The following is a 16,915-nucleotide window of genomic DNA, read 5'->3' as shown; positions in this document are numbered from 1 at the left end:
CTTTGACTTTCTCACCAACCGGCCCCAGACTGTAAGACTTGGCCCCTATCTGTCCTCCACTCGCATGCTGAGCATTGGCTCCCCACAAGGCTGTGTGCTGAGCCCCCTCCTGTATTGTCTCTAAACCTAAGACTGCAGTTCGACCCACAACAACATCATCATCAAGTTTGCTGACACCACATTAGTCAGACTTATCTCAAAGGGAGACGAGGCAGCCTACAGAGAGGAAGTCCTGAAGTTGACATCATAGTGTTCAGAGAAAAAACTAGCACTTACCATTATGAAAACCAAAGAGATCATTGTCGACTTCAGGTGGCACAGCACTGACTTAGGTCCCCAATACATCAACAGTGATGGTTGGAGAGGGTCCACACCTTCCGGTTTCCCAGGAAGCATAAACTGGACTCCAACCTGCTGCTGATCTTCTACTACCTGTCCATTGACAGCCTGCTGACATACTGCCTATAAGTAAGGTACGGCAGCTGACCAGATGGGAAGAGAGTGAAGCTTCACAGTGTAATCAAGGCAGCACAGAAGATTATTGGCTGCCCTCTCCCCTCCTTGTCAGACATTTATTTCACCCACTGCCTCAACAGAGCAACAAACATCATCAAGGGCAGCTCCCACCCAGGTTTTGACCTGTTCGACCTGCTTCCCTCAGGGAAGCGCTACAGGTGCATCAGCACAAACACTGACAGACTTAGGAACAGTTCCTTTGCAAAAACCATGAGCACCCTGAACTCACACATGAACCGACGACACAGTTTCACCCCCCAATTCAAGCCTCTCCTCTATACACTGAATATATAACCACTACCACCACTGTGCAATATTTAATTTATGTCAAAATACCTCACTGTAAATATAGACCAACTATTTTTTCCAATATTTGTATATTTGATATTGAACTGCTCATATGTATACAGTGCCACAGAACTGTGCACCTCACCCCCCTTTCTTCTTTCCCCACATGTCTGCACTGGGTAGGAGATTCTCTCAATCTCTTTGTACATGTGTATAGTGACAATAAAAGGCATTCTAGTCAATTTGTCATGATCCTGGGTCCTTTTGGCCCAGCGTTTTGTGTTTTCTATTTTTGTCATTTTGGTTCTGTTCTTCCTCGGTTAGTGTTCTTTTCTTTCTGCCCGTGTATCCCTGTGTTCAGTCTGCGTTTCTGAGTCTGTGTCATTACGTGTATGTGTTTCCTGTTTTACTTTGAAGGTCTCTATCTTATGTCAGTGTGTTCTGTTTATGTTCTCCTTACCTCGTCAGCTGTTATGTCCCCCAGGTATGTTTCCCTCCTATTTCCCATCCCCTGATTACTGGTATGTGTATTTATAGTGTGTGTTCACCCGTCTTCATTGCTGATTCATCTGTGTTGTTTCCCTCGGTCTCTCTGTGTCTCTCTGTGTTTCTCTGTGTCTCTCCCCGTGTATTTCCCCGTGTATTTCCCCTGACCTCCCTGCATCTTCATTTCTGGTTTGTTTTATTAGTTTTGCCCAGTTTAGGTTTTCCAGTTTCATGTCCACCCGCACCGTTTGCTGTTTGTATTTTCTCTTGTCATTAAACTCAGGTGCACCCGAGCTGCCGCTTCCTGGTCCTAAATAATTCCCACACGGCTTGCCCCGGCCGTGACAGTGTCAGTTTAGAAGGTCAAGCACAGCAGGGAGAGAACACGCCTACTGGGGAGGCCTTTGCTGGTAGTTTGTGTGTGGGATGTGGTGCTTGTTGGCCTCACCTACTGCTTGGAAATGAGCTACCAGATCTTTTCTTTTTGCAATTGTACACATTTATTTGTTACTGTTTAACAGGTTTCTCATTTCTTTTTACTTAATACAGTAAAAAGAAACATTCTGTCATATAGAAAAACTGATTTGCACTGTAAATGTTCAGCTTCAACTTTCAATCCTTCAAACAATGGAAAAGCCATTTAATTGTACAAGTGTTAAGTAAAAACAGACTTTCATGTTTGATTAAGCAGAAATTCTAAAACTGGTCCAGTTGCTAAAACCTCAATAAGTGGTGGTTCAATAAGTGTTAAAGATAAAGAGGATAAAACTGAGAAAACTACTAAAACTGCTTCACATCCATGTGGTTGTGGATCAGATTTATAAGACAGCATAATATCAAAATAGATTGACACTCTGATAGTGCTGCCACATCTAAAACAGTTTGTCTTTTAATCCTTTTCACATGTGCAGTCTCCACGGTGCCTGTTATTTCCTTGAACAGTAATGAGAAGAAAGATAGTGAAATTTACAGCCTTTCTACATATCAGTGGTTTTTTTTGTGGTAATTAGCCAGGTGACCATCAAAAATACATTTAGTGCAAAGACATCTACAAAATGTAAATCATCTGGGAAATGCAGATAAATAATAAAACATCATATCTGGTCACATCAATAGACATGTTTTCAGACAACTCCAAATAAAACACAAATTTCAGTAAAAATTAAACATTTTTTGGACTTATTTTAAAATGGATGTCAAACAATGGGTGTGACACTTAGCTGTGTGTGAAACTATTTTCTGATCGAATAAAACAAAAATTAGTTCTTTTTAAAATAACAACACTATGAATTTTTTTCGAATTTTGGTCAGTTTGAAACCGTAAATCAGAGGATTCATAATAGGAGGAATGACAAGAAACTCTAATGCTACAAAGTTTTGAAGGGACCGAGGCAACTCTTTCGAACCCAGTCGCATACTTATAACATCAGTAAGTACTGCCACAACAAAAGTAAATAATGAGACGAGATGTGGGATACATGTTTGCATGAACTTTGCTCTGTTTTCTATAGACTTTACACATGTTTGAATGATATACATATAGGACCGAACTATAAAAACACCATGAAGCAAATAAATAATTGTTACAATATTTGCAGATATAGCATTGATTGCAGTTTGTTCTGGAAAACAAGCGAGTTGAACAATACTCCAGTTCATACAGAAGAGTCTGGAAATATACGGGCTGCATAACTTCAGTCTGGATGTTAGAAAGGTATTCACAGCCATAATGCAGAAGGTTGTTAACCACAAAAAACATGCAAACCTAATGACTCTTTGCTTTGACATGATAGAGTGGTACTTCAGTGGCTGACATATGGCCACATATCTGTCATATGCCATGAGTGCAAGAATCGACTGTTCGCCGCAGACAAAAGAAAAAATCACCTGAGTCTGAATAAGGCAACCGTAATATGAGATGAGATGAACATCAGAGAGGAGATCCCAGAGAAATCTGGGGTAGAAACCTGCTGTTCCATAAAGTGCATTGATGCAAAAGACACAGAGCAGAATATACATTGATTCATGGAGGTTGCTGTCCAAGATGATGATCACAATGAGAGAAACATTTAGCAGGCAAATGATGCAGTATCATGTACTAAACACATAATAAAACAAACCTGCAGGTTCTTGAAAAAGAAATATTAAAACGTTTTACAACTTTATTTAAAAAAGAGGGACCCAGGGTATACATGCATATGACCCCTGGCTAAACTCTCCGACTAGGATAGACTCCATAGGAGTGCCCAGGGGAGTTACAAACGAGTATAAGCTGGCAGACCCAGTAGCTTCGGGGTTTGAAAGTATATTCCTTTGGATAACGCCTAATAAGAATGATGACCGCATTAACTACGTTCATTACAACTTGCTGAGACTCTCTAGCCTTACCAGGGACGCCATGGAAGGGTTTGCAGAATAATCCGACTTCGCTGATGGGAGTGCAGAATCGAATGGCCCTTGACATGTTGTTGGCAGAGGAAAGGGGGCGTCTGTGCTATGTTCGGAGACATGTTCTGCACCTCTATCCCCAACAATACTGCCCCAGATGGCTCAGTAACCCGAGCTCTGGAGGGCCGGAAAATTTGTCTAAAACGATGCATGAGCACTCAGGTATCGGAAACCCAGCGGAGTCCTGGGTGGCATCCGTGTTTGGACAATGGAAAGGTGTGGCTATATCAGTGATGTGCTCATTGGCTGTATTTTTGGGAATATTAGTCATCGCTGTTTGTTGTATCATTCCTTGTGTCAGAGGATTGTTGGTAAAGATAGTGGCGAGGGTTGCAAACCCTGGCTGGGTTGAGGGCATCTACCAGATGAACCTGGAACCCATAGAGTGGGGCAGGGAGTGATACAACATGAAGTATGGTGACATTCCTGTTGGAATGTCAAAAGAGGGAATGTTGGGATTCAGAGATTCTTTTATTGCCACCATATAATCTGCCTTATGAAGAATGTATTAATAACATGTTTCACAGTATCATTTATCAGTAATATTTCCTGCAGGGTTTATAAAATTGCATTGAAGATGTCTGTCATCACATTGACCTTTCTATTTTTACAGGTTGAGTTCATTTTATACACAATGCATGAATGTGCTTGGTTAGACTTGATGTTCCATTCTAGAAGGTTTTAAGCTTCACTGGTGAGAGTGTCCAGATGATACATGCTGAGGGGAGATGAGAACATAGCAGGTTAATTGCATGCACGCTTACGATACACATATTAATCTAGTAGCAGGTCTGAGCGAAGGCCTAAGCGTCTTCTGCTTCAGTTTGAGACTGGCTGCAAAGTACTCTACTTAGTGATTAATGACGAGGGTCCATTATTAGCTCTCAGAGATGCTGAGACCTGAAGTTATTACCCTAAAAGTCAAGTAATGTAGAAAAGAGAAGTGATATGTCGGTGTATGGTTATTAGAAGTGTACGTGATGTACCCTTGTCTGCACGGGTTGAACTTTTGCCCGTCTGTCACCATGTATTTTTGAACTGTATTGACGTAGGTGTGATATTTTATCCTATAAAACCAGAACCCAATGTATTCTTGTCAGAGCATAACAATCCGTATGCTGACGGTTGGTTGTTCTCCTGTGATAATAAAACTCATCGTTTGATTGCACTTTTCCGGAGCCTCCGTCGTTTGTTGTCTGGTCTGAAGTTGATCGATCTCGCAGCAATAGATATGTAAGTATATTACAGAAATGGGTCTATTATGGTATGTTATAATGTACACGGTATGAAGTATGTTGTGAATATTCTATAACTATAAGTACAGTGGGGCAAAAAAGTATTTAGTCAGCCACCGATTGTGCAAGTTCCCCCACTTAAAATGATGACAGAGGTCAGTAATTTGCACCAGAGGTACACTTCAACTGTGAGAGACAGAATGTGAAAAAAAAAATCCATGAATTCACATGGTAGGATTTGTAAAGAATTTATTCGTAAATTAGGGTGGAAAATAAGTATTTGGTCACCTCAAACATGGAAAGTCTCTGGCTCTCACAGACCTGTAACGTCCTCTGTAAGAAGCTTTTCTGTCCCCCACTCGTTACCTGTATGAATGGCACCTGTTTGAACTCATCATCTGTATAAAAGACACCTGTCCACAGCCTCAAACCGTCAGACTTCAAACTCCGCCATGGCCAAGACCAAAGAGCTTTCGAAGGACACCAGGAAAAGTATTGTAGACCTGCACCAGACTGGGAAGAGTGAATCTACAATAGGCAAGCAGCTTGGTGTGAAAAAATCAACTGTGGGAGCAATCATCAGAAAATGGAAGACATACAAGACCACTGATAATCTCCCTCGATCTGGGGCTCCACGCAAGATCTCATCCCGTGGGGTCAAAATGATCATGAGAACGGTGAGCAAAGATCCCAGAACCACACGGGGGGACCTGGTGAATGACCTGCAGAGAGCTGGGACCAAAGTAACAAAGGTCACCATCAGTAACACACTACAACGGCAGGGAATCAAATCCCACAGTGCCAGACGTGTTCCTTGCTGAAGCCAGTGCATGTCCAGGCCCGTCTGAAGTTTGCCAGAGAGCACATGGATGATACAGCAGAGGATTGGGAGAATGTCATGTGGTCAGATGAAACCAAAGTAGAACTTTTTGGTATAAACTCAACTCGTCGTGTTTGGAGGAAGAAGAATACTGAGTTGCATCCCAAGAACACCATACCTACTGTGAAGCATGGGGGTGGAAACATCATGCTATGGGGCCGTTTTTCTGCCAAGGGGACAGGACGACTGATCCGTGTTAAGGACAGAATGAATGGGGCCATGTATCGTGAGATTTTGAGCCAAAACCTCCTTCCATCAGTGAGAACTTTGAAGATGAAACGAGGCTGGGTCTTCCAACATGACAATGATCCAAAACACACCGCCCGGGCAACAAAGGAGTGGCTCCGTAAGAAGCATTTGAAAGTCCTGGAGTGGCCTAGCCAGTCTCCAGACCTCAACCCCATAGAAAATCTGTGGCGGGAGTTGAAAGTCCGTGTTGCTCGGCGACAGCCCCAAAACATCACTGCTCTCGAGAAGATCTGCATGGAGGAATGGGCCAAAATACCAGCTACTGTGTGTGCAAACCTGGTAAAGACCTATAGTAAACGTTTGACCTCTGTTATTGCCAACAAAGGTTATGTTACAAAGTATTGAGTTGTATTTTTGTTATTGACCAAATACTTATTTTCCACCCTGATTTACGAATAAATTCTTTACAAATCCTACCATGTGGATTCATGGATTTTTTTTTCACATTCTGTCTCTCACAGTTGAAGTGTACCTCTGGTGCAAATTACTGACCTCTGTCATCATTTTAGGTGGGGGAACTTGCACAATCGGTGGCTTACTAAATACTTTTTTGCCCCACTGTATGTACAGGCTGTAGTGAGTACAAGCTATGTACAGGATATGGACAGGATATAAATATGGAAAACTATACAGAATATGAAATAAATAACTTTACAGAAATCTGAGATATACAGCTATACAGAAATGGGAACTATGCAAGTTGTAAACAGTTGTAGGGTTAAAAATTATTATCGTATGTACAGAATGATTATTTACACAGAGCTATACAGTAGTGCAGTTAAGATAAGTGAGGGTGTAGATAATTCCTAGAGGCTATATAAAGTGCTAGTGGTTGTGAGTGGTGGTTCAGTCCATGTTATTATTGTGTGTTTGAGGGTACAGTTGTCCATTGTGTGTGTGTGTATGTTCAGTCCATGAGTTTAACGTGGGTCAGATGTCAGGAGGCAGAGTTCAGGAGTCTGACAGCTGTGGGGAAGAAACTGTTCCGGTACCTTGTGGTCTTAGTCCGGAGGCTCCTGTAGCACCTCCCAGAGGGCAGGAGGGTGAAGAGTCCATGTGATGGGTGACTGGGGTCTTTGATGATTTTCCCAGCCCTTTTCAGACACCGCTTCCTGTAGATGTCTTTTATAGCAGGAAGTGGTGCTCCGGTGATGCGCTGGGCAGTTTTCACGACCCTCTGCAACGCCTTCCGGTCCGAGGCAGAGCAGTTCCCGTACCAGACTGTTATACAGTTGGTCAGGATGCTCTCGATGGTGCAGCGATAGAAGTTCACCAGGATGTCTGAGGACAGGTGGTTCTTCCTCAGAGTCCTCAAGAAGAAGAGGCGCTGGTGAGCCTTCTTGACCAGCTTGGAGCAGTTGGTCGTCCAGGTGAGATCCTCGGAGATGTGGACTCCCAGGAACTTGAAGCTGCTCACACGCTTCACAGCCGTCCCCTTAATGTGGATGGGTGGATGTGGGTCAGCATTCCTCCTGTAGTTCACGATGAGCTCCTTGGTCTTCTCGGTGTTAAGCAGCAGGTTGTTTATGTCGCACCACTCAGCCAGACGATCCACCTCCTCCCTGTAGGCGGCCTCATCGTTGTCACTGATGAGGCCAATCACCGTGGTGTCATCTGCAAACTTAATGATGATGTTGGAACCATCAGCCGGTCTGCAGTCGTGGGTGAAGAGGGAGTAGAGGAAAGGGCTCATCACACAGCCTTGTGGTACACCGGTGTTCATTGTGATTGTAGATGTGCAGCGGTTATCCAGCCGGACATGTTGAGGGCGGTTGGACAGGAAGTCCAGTAACCATTTGCAGATGAGGGAACTGATGCCCAGGTCTGTCAGTTTCCTGATGAGTTGTGAGGGGTGGATTGTATTGAATGCTGAACTGAAGTCTATAAACAGCATTCTGGCGTATGTGTTGTTGTTGTCCAGGTGTGAGAGGACAGAGTGCAGTGCGATGGAGACTGCATCCTCTGTGCTCCTGTTCTGGCGCTATGCGAATTGGTGGGGGTCCAGGGTGGGGGGGAGACAGGATTTGAAGTGTGCTAGGACCAGCTGCTCTAAGCACTTAGTGATGATGGGGGTGAGTGCTACTGGGCGGTAGTCATTGAGGCAAGATGGGTTGGAGTTTTTGGGTATCGGGACGATGGAGGTGGATTTGAAGCAGGCCGGTACCACAGCGTGGGCCAAGGACAGATTGAATATGTCTGTGAGCACTCCTGCAAGCTCCCCAGAACACACTCTGAGAACACGCCCGGGGATGCCATCGGGACCTGCAGCCTTGTGGACATTGATCCTGCTCAGCACCGCTCCTACATCGGTGGGGGAGAGAGTCAGAGGTTGGTGGTCTGGCGTCACGTCTGCTTTGGTTGTGGTTGTGGGGTTCCCTCGCTCAAAACAAGCATAAAAGTTGTTGAGCTCGTTGAGGAAGGAGACATCAGAGGATGCGGGGGAGGGTTTGGTGGTCCTGTAGTCTGTAATGGTCTGGAGTCCTTGCCACATACGTCAGGGGTTGGAGTTGGAGAAGTGTTCTTCTACCTTCTTTTTGTAATGGTGTTTGGCTTTTTTGATGTCCTTCTGTAGATTAGCCCTGGCTGTACTGTAGGCGTGTGCATCTCCTGACCTAAAGGCAGTGTTCCGGGCCTTCAGGAGGAGATGAACATCCCGGTTCATTCAAGGCTTCTGGTTGGGGTACATGGTGATCCGTTTCTGGGTGGTGACACTGTCTGTGGTTTCGGAGATGTAATCCAGTACAGATGAGGCGTACTGGTCCAGGTCTGTGTGGGTGAACATATTCCAGTCTGTGTTTTTAAATCTGTCCTGGAGCACTGCGTCTGTCCCCTCTGGCCACACTTTAATTGTCCTCACAGCAGGTTTCACACGTTGGATGAGTGGTGAATACCGAGGTGTGAGGAACAGGGAGAGATGGTCCGATTGTCCAATGTGGGGGAGGGGTGTGGCTTTGTAGGCTCCAGCCAGGTTGGAATACACATGGTCTAAAGTCTTGTCTCCTCTGGTGTGGCAGGAGACATGTTGGTGGAATCTGGGGAGGACTGTCTTTAAGTTGGTATGGTTGAAGTCGCCAGCAACAATAAAAGCAGCCTCGGGGTGTTTATTCTGGTGTTTGTTAATGGCTGCAGAAAGTTCTTTCATGGCCAACCTAGCATTAGCGTCGGGGGGGATATACACAGCAGTGAGTATGATCGAAGTGAGTTCTCTGGGGAGATAATAAGGTCTGCATTTGACCATTAAAAACTCCGCATTAGGTGAGCAGTGACTCTCAGTAGTAGTGAAGTTCATGCACCAAGCATTGTTAATATAAATGCACAAACCTCCACCTCTGGTCTTGCTGGAGTCATCTGCTAGCCTGTCGGCTCGGTGTGTGTGGCGTCCTGCTAACTCGATAACATTGTCCGGCAGCTGTTGTTCAACCATGTTTCGGTGAAAAACATGACATTTGAGTCCATAATCCGTCTGTTGTTAGTGATGGAGAGCCGTATTTCATCCATTTTGTTTGCCAGAGAACGGACATTGGCGAGGAAAATACTGGGTAAAGGCAGCCGGTGTGGTGTTAGCTTTAGCTTAGCCCGTGGCCCTCCGCGCCTACCTCGCCTTTGTTTACGATCTCGGCGCCGTCTGCGTGCACTTCCGCCCGGCCGGGGAGAGTGGGCAGCCTCCGGTGTCCTGGAGATCTCTGGGATGAGTCGGAGATCGGCGATAAAACTGTTGGAGTTGAGTCCAGATGTCCAGAAGCTCTTGTCTGCTGTAGGTCAGCAACGCACAGCAATTCTGGACAAATAATCTGGTTAAAAGTAGATAAAAAACCGCTAAATAGCAGATTCTGGAGAGACACTGAGCCTCGCGTTGTTCACACGCCGCCATCTTGGTTTGTGGGTGTTCTCAGAATCTCATCTCTAGTTTGTGGTTCTGTTGGCTTCATCGGGTGATGGCCTTCTGCTTGCTTTGGAACGGTTCACAGCTGAGTTTGAAGCAGTGGGAATGAGAATCAGCACCTCCAAATCTGAGGCCATGGTTCTCAGCCGGAAAAGGGTGGGAGGCCCACTTCAGGTCAGGGACGAGTTCCTGCCCCAAGTTTAAGTATCTCGGGGTCTTGTTCACGAGTGACGGGAGTGGGAGATCGACAGATGGATTGGTGCTGAGGCTGCAGTGATATGGACACTATTCCAGTCTGTTGAGGTGAAGAGAGAGCTGAGTGTAAAAGCGAAGCTCTCAATTTACTGGTCGATCTACATCCCTCCCCTCCCCTATGGTCACGAGCTGTGGGTAATGACCGAAAGAACGAGATTACGGATACAAGTGGCAGAAATGGGCTTCCTTTGAAGGGTGGCTGGCCTCTCCCTTAGAGATAGGGTGAGAAGTTCAGTCTTCCGGGAGGGGCTCAGAGTAGAGCAGCTGCTCCTCCACATTAAGTGGAGCCAGTTGAGGTTGTTCAGGCATCCTGGGTGCCTCCTGAGTGAGGTGTTTCGGGCATGTCCCACCAGGAGGAGGCCCGGGGCAGACCTGGGACATACTAGAGAGATTTTATCTCTCAGCTGGCCTGGGAACGCCTTGGTGTGGGGAGGGGGTCTGGGCTTCTCTGCTAGGGCTGCGGCCCCCTGTGACCCAGCCCCGGATAAGCAGATGGATGGATGGATGATCTTTGTGGATTACAGCTCAGCTTTCTATACAATCATCCTGGATATCCTCTTCACCAAACTGGTCACTCTTGGCCTTTGACTTTCTCACCAACCGGCCCCAGACTGTAAGACTTGGCCCCTATCTCTCCTCCACTCGCATGCTGAGCATTGGCTCCCCACAAGGCTGTGTGCTGAGCCCACTCCTGTATTGTCTCTAAATCTAAGACTGCAGTTCGACCCACAACAACATCATCATCAAGTTTGCTGAAGACACCACATTAGTCAGACTTATCTCAAAGGGAGACGAGGCAGTCTACAGAGAGGAAGTCCTGAAGTTGACATCATAGTGTTCAGAGAAAAAACTAGCACTGACCATTATGAAAACCAAAGAGATCATTGTCGACTTCAGGTGGCACAGCACTGACTTAGGTCCCCAATACATCAACAGTGATGGTTGGAGAGGGTCCACACCTTCCGGTTTTCCAAGAAGCACAAACTGGACTCCAACCTGCTGCTGATCTTCTACTGCTCGTCCATTGACAGCCTGCTGACATACTGCCTATAAGTAAGGTACGGCAGCTGACCAGATGGGAAGAGAGTGAAGCTTCACAGTGTAATTAAGGCAGCACAGAAGATTATTGGCTGCCCTCTCCCCTCCTTGTCAGACATTTATTTCACCCGCTGCCTCAACAGAGCAACAAACATCATCAAGGGCAGCTCCCACCCAGGTTTTGACCTGCTTGACCTGCTTCCCTCAGGGAAGCGCTACAGGTGCATCAGCACAAACACTGACAGACTTAGGAACAGTTCCTTTGCAAAAGCCATGAGCACCCTGAACTCACACATGAACCGACGACACAGTTTCACCCCCCAATTCAAGCCTCTCCTCTATACACAGAATATACAACCACTACCACCACTGTGCAATATTTAATTTATGTCAAAATACCTCACTGTAAATATAGACTATTTATTTTTTTTCAGTATTTGTATATTTGATATTTTTTGATATTGACCTGCTCATATGTATACAGTGCCACAGAACTGTGCACCTCACCCCCCTTTCTTCTTTCCCCACATGTCTGCACTGGGTAGGAGATGCTCTCAATCTCTTTGTACATGTGTATAGTGACAATAAAAGGCATTCTAGTCAATCAGTTTAGAGGGTCAAGAACAGCAGGGAGAGAACACGCCTATTGGGGAGGCCTTTGCTGGTAGTTTGTGTGTGGGATGTGGTGCTTCTTGGCCTCACCTGCTGCTGAGAAATGAGCTACCAGATCTTTTTTTTTTTTTTTTTTGCAATTGTACACATTTATTTCTTACTGTTTAACAGATCATTTCTTTTTACTTAATACAGTAAAAAGAAACATTTTGTCATGTAGAAAAACTGATTTGCACTGTACATCTTCAGCTTCAACTTTCAATCCTTCAAACAATGGAAAAGCCATTTAATTGTACAAGTGTTAAGTAAAAACGGATTTCATGTTTGATTAAGCAGAAATTCTAAAACTGGTTCAGTTGCTAAAACCTCTGACTGTTTCATTAAGTGTTAAAGAAAAAGAGGATAAACTGAGAAAACTACTAAAACTGCTTCACATCCATGTGGTTGTGGATCAGATTTATAAGACAGCATAATATCAAAATAGATTGACACTCTGATAGTGCTGCCACATCTAAAACAGTTTGTCTTTTAATCCTTTTCACATGTGCAGTCTCCACGGTGCCTGTTATTTCCTTGAACAGTAATGAGAAGAAAGACTGAAATTTACAGCCTTTCTACATATCAGTGTTTTTTTGTTAATTAGGCAGGTGACCATCAAAAATACATTTAGTGCAAAGACATCTACAAAATGTAAATCATCTGGGAAATGCAGATAAATAATAAAACATCATATCCGCTCACATCAATAGACATGTTTTCAGACAACTCCAAATAAAACACAAATTTCAGTAAAAATTAAACATTTTTTTGGACTTATTTTAAAATGGATGTCAAACAATGGGTGTGACACTTAGCTGTGTGTGAAACTATTTTCTGATCGAATAAAACAAAAATTAGTTCCTTTTAAAATAACAACACTATAAATTTTTTTTCGGATTTTGGTCAGTTTGAAACCGTAAATCAGAGGATTCATAATAGGAGGAATGACAAGAACTTCTATTGCTACAAAGTTTTGAAGGGTCCGAGGCAACTCTTTCGAACCCAGTCGCATACTTATAACATCAGTAAGTACTGCCACAACAAAAGTAAATAATGAGATGAGATGTGGGACACATGTTTGCATGAACTTTGCCCTGTTTTCTATAGACTTTACACATGTTTGAATGATATACATATAGGACCAAACTATAAAAACACCATGAAGCAAATAAATAATTATTGTAATATTTGCAAATATGCCATTAACTATAGTGTGTGCTGGAAAACAAGCGAGTTGAACAATAATCCAGTTCACACAGAAGAGTGTGGAAAGATACGGGCTGCATAACTTCAGTCTGGATGTTAGAAAGGCATTCACAGCCATAATGCAGAAATTTGTGAACCACAAAAAACATGCAAACCTTATGACTCTTTGCTTTGACATGATAGAGTGGTACTTCAGTGGCTGACATATGGCCACATATCTGTCATATGCCATGAGTGCAAGAATTGAGAGTTCGCCGCAGAGAAAAGAATAAATCACCTTAGTCTGAATAAGGCAACCATAATATGAAATGAGATGAACATCAGAGAGGAGATCCCAGAGAAATTTGGGAAAGAAACCTGCTGTTCCATAAAGTGCATTGATGCAAAAGACACAGAGCAGAATATACATTGATTCATGGAGGTTGCTGTCCAAGATGATGATCACAATGAGAGAAACATTTAGCAGGCAAATGATGCAGTAGCAAAACAAACTGAGGAAAAAGAGAACAAACCTGTGACTGACTGTTTCATTGAAACCTGAAAGAAAAAACATTGTTATTACAGAAACATTATTCATTGTGATTGAGAGACCTAAGTGAAGCCTAGTCGCTCACTGTATCTGGTCTCTGTTCTCCTCTCTCCTCTATCAGGTACAGATAACAGCAACACGTGAGCTGGGATTTCAAACCAGCCAATCATTGATCTGGAATGAAAGCTCACAGCTTTGGAAAATCACAGGGGATTTAATATGTATCATGTACTAAACACATAATAAAACAAACCTGCAGGTTCTTGAAAAAGAAATTTTAAAACGTTTTACAACTTTATTTAAAAGATGCTTTCTTCATAATACTGTTAGGAATTTCTTACATTTATGCCAATTAAACATATTTGTCCAGGACTTGTTGTGGTTCTCTTCTGTTTTTCGTTTGTAGTCTTTCGTAGTCCAGTCAGATCATTGTTGCTTCAGTGATAATGATCAGGCTCTCTGACGTTTGCTGAAGTCACTAGAAAGACAGTAAGAAGTTCTTGTGAATGTTGCTTTGTCTTTGCCTCTTAGTAACTCTGTGGAAAAAAGAATTGTTTGCAGCTGTTACCTGCTACTTACCTGTTACTCTGCCGCCTGCTCACTCTCTACCTTTCCTATTCCACAATGGAAAGATTCTATCCCAGGTACCTCTCCAATTTTCTGCAGAGTGATGTAACCTTATCGTTGCACCACGATCACCCCCTGTTCCTCCAGCCCAGAAAAGAGTAAATCAAAAGTTTTTTTGCATAAAACCATGGTCTCAGAGATCAGGTTGTAAATTCTGAGTTGCTGCAGGAACCATAACCTCTGCTGGGCCTTCTTCTGGATAGAGTCTATATGTGGGGACCACTTCAGATCGCGTGGAAAGGTGGGTCCTAGGAATCTGACGTGATCCATGGTAAGTATTCTATTTTTAAGTATAGTTAGGGCGAGTCTGAAGGTTCACTGTCACGTCCACAGTCGGGTCCTGGTGGTTCTGACTGCAACAGTGGAACAGCTGGTCCACATCCTGTCTGTACGTGGACTCGTCTTCATTGTGGATCAGACCAGTGATTACCAGTTTGAAAATCATGCGAACAGATCCATAGAAGATGCCATCAATGTAGCTCTCCACTCTGTGCTGAGCCACCTGGAGCAGTGGCAAAGCTACGTCCGAATGCTCTTTGTGGGTGTTCTCAGAATCTCATCTCTAGTTTGTGGTTCTGTTGGCTTCATCGGGTGATGGCCTTCTGCTTGCTTTGGAACGGTTCACAGCTGAGTTTGAAGCAGTGGGAATGAGAATCAGCACCTCCAAATCTGAGGCCATGGTCCTCAGCCGGAAAAGGGTGGAGGGCCCACTTCAGGTCAGGGACGAGTTCCTGCCCCAAGTGTCATGGCCTGGGGGATCGGCGAGATGCTGATCGGCCTTTTCTGTCTTTTTCTCTCTCTCGTGCTCTCTCTCTCTCCTCCTCTCCATCACCGGGGAAGAACTCATTGTGGGTTCACGCTCTCGGCCCACGCCCACACCCACAGAAAAGAACACATCTGATGCCCATCAAGGTGAACGGCATTTAAGCCAGGAGGTGACTGCTGGTCTTCGCTGGATCTTTGTCTGCCACGCGTCAGTGAAAGTCAAGCTACAGCTCAAGATAAGTCAAGTGTCTTTTGTGAATATCGTTCTCATTCCTGTCTCCTTATCTACAGAGCCCCTGGATTACCTTTCCCGTGTGAATCTGTGTGTCAAGTGTGAAAAGAAGGACTGCTGTCGTGTATGTGGAGAGTTGGAGAGCGAGTGATTTCCCCCTTGGATTTCCCTTGTGTTCAGCTGATTCAGGAGTCCCGCGTTTGAGTCCCCTGCATTGAACCTTAACATAACGATCCAGCCAGAATATGGACTCAGCGGACTCTGCTGCCCAGCAGCACGTCCTCACGGCCAAGGAGGTTTTGGAACGCCACGAACAAATGCTGCAGCTCATCAATCAGCAGTTGGCCGCTCTAACGCAGGCCCTTGCTCAGCGCGTACCCCTGGTAAGCCCAGCAGCCTCTCCTCCCTCTGTCTCCTCACAGTTACCGGCTTCTGAGCCTCCAGCACCCGGGCCTTTGGCTTCGCCTCATCCCACTCGCTTGGAGCCCCTGGCGCGAGCTTTGCCAACACCAGAAACCTTTGCGGGTGAGTTTCACCAGTGTGCCAGTTTTCTGACCCAAATAACAATGCAGTTTAGACAGTTGTGGAGGACATATGAAACTGACGAGGCTAAGATTGCCTTTTTTGTCCAGCTCTTACGCAGACCGGCTTTAAACTGGGCTCAAGCTGTTTTGAAAACTGACGTCAGCATCTCGTACAAGGATTTTCTTGCTAAATTTAAATGTGTGATTGAGAGAGGTACTGGCGCTGATGCAGCATCTCACCATTTACTAAATCTTAAGCAGGGAAGACGAAGTATGGCGGAATACTTCATTTTGTTCTGGACGTTGGCCGAAGAGACCGGGTGGGGGCAGCCAGCATTGATAAGTACTTTGTTGAACAACGTGTGTGATGAGTTAAAGGGCAAACTAGTGATAAGAGAGTTATCTAAAACTTTGTCTGATGTGATAACGTTGTGTGTAAAGGTGGATGGGCATTTACGTGCGCGCCGCAGAACTGAGGACTACGTTTCCCAGATATCTCTGGGACGCGGCGAAGCAGCATCGGGCGGAAGCGCCACGAGTGGCGGAAGAGATTCAGAGTCGCAGGACATGGAGGAGGGTGAGCAACCTATGCAGCTGGGTCGCTCTCGCCTTTCCCCTGAGGAAAGGCACCATCGGTGGAGGGCCGGTGAGTGTTTCTATTGCGGCCGAGAGGGTCATGTTGCCAATGTTTGCCCGTCTCTGCCAAAAGGCCGCAGTAGAGAGGAGAATTCAAGTGGACGAGGTCTCTAGTTCACAGTCTCCTCCACGGCTCATGCTAGCAGCTAAATTAACGGTGCAGCTTCAGGTCCACCCTCTTAAGGCTCTAATCGATTCAGGAGCGGAACAGAACTTTATTGACGCTTCGCTGGCCCGACGATTAAATCTGAATTCTGAGCCTCTGCCACAGTCACTCCAAGTCACCGCCCTCAGTGGCCAGCGGCTTCCTAACATCACTCATATCACTGAGCCCGTTTTACTGACTCTCTCTGGCAATCGTTCCCAGACTATACAGCTGTATGTGTTTCAAGCTCCACTCACGCCACTAGTTCTGGGTTACCCGTGGTTGCATCAAGATAACCCTGTCTTCGATTGGAAAAAGGAGA

At 45.0% G+C, this 16,915-nt stretch overlaps 2 protein-coding genes across 2 annotated transcripts; both read right to left on the bottom strand.

The window, feature by feature from the left end:
* Positions 1 to 2,559: 2,559 nt before the first annotated feature.
* On the bottom strand, positions 2,560 to 3,348 carry LOC308409890 (olfactory receptor 52D1-like; the record flags this gene model as incomplete). The annotated part of the gene is made up of 1 exon (XM_080902890.1): positions 2,560 to 3,348. A coding segment is annotated over one exon (789 nt), but the record flags the coding sequence as incomplete, so codon positions are not given.
* Positions 3,349 to 4,096: 748 nt separating this feature from the next.
* On the bottom strand, positions 4,097 to 13,712 carry LOC308409889 (olfactory receptor 10T2-like; the record flags this gene model as incomplete). The annotated part of the gene is made up of 3 exons (XM_080902889.1): positions 4,097 to 4,164; positions 9,699 to 9,854; positions 12,809 to 13,712. The coding sequence occupies 3 exons, from the start codon at positions 13,710 to 13,712 to the stop codon at positions 4,097 to 4,099; spliced, it is 1,128 nt and encodes a 375-aa protein (XP_080759015.1).
* Positions 13,713 to 16,915: the final 3,203 nt, after the last annotated feature.

This window comes from Rhamphochromis sp. 'chilingali', assembly GCF_963969265.1.
Source record: "Rhamphochromis sp. 'chilingali' genome assembly, chromosome: 14".
NCBI lineage: Eukaryota > Metazoa > Chordata > Actinopteri > Cichliformes > Cichlidae > Rhamphochromis > Rhamphochromis sp. 'chilingali'.
The sequence above is the reverse complement of the archived record's forward strand: the minus strand, read 5'-3'. Positions and strand labels throughout refer to the sequence as shown.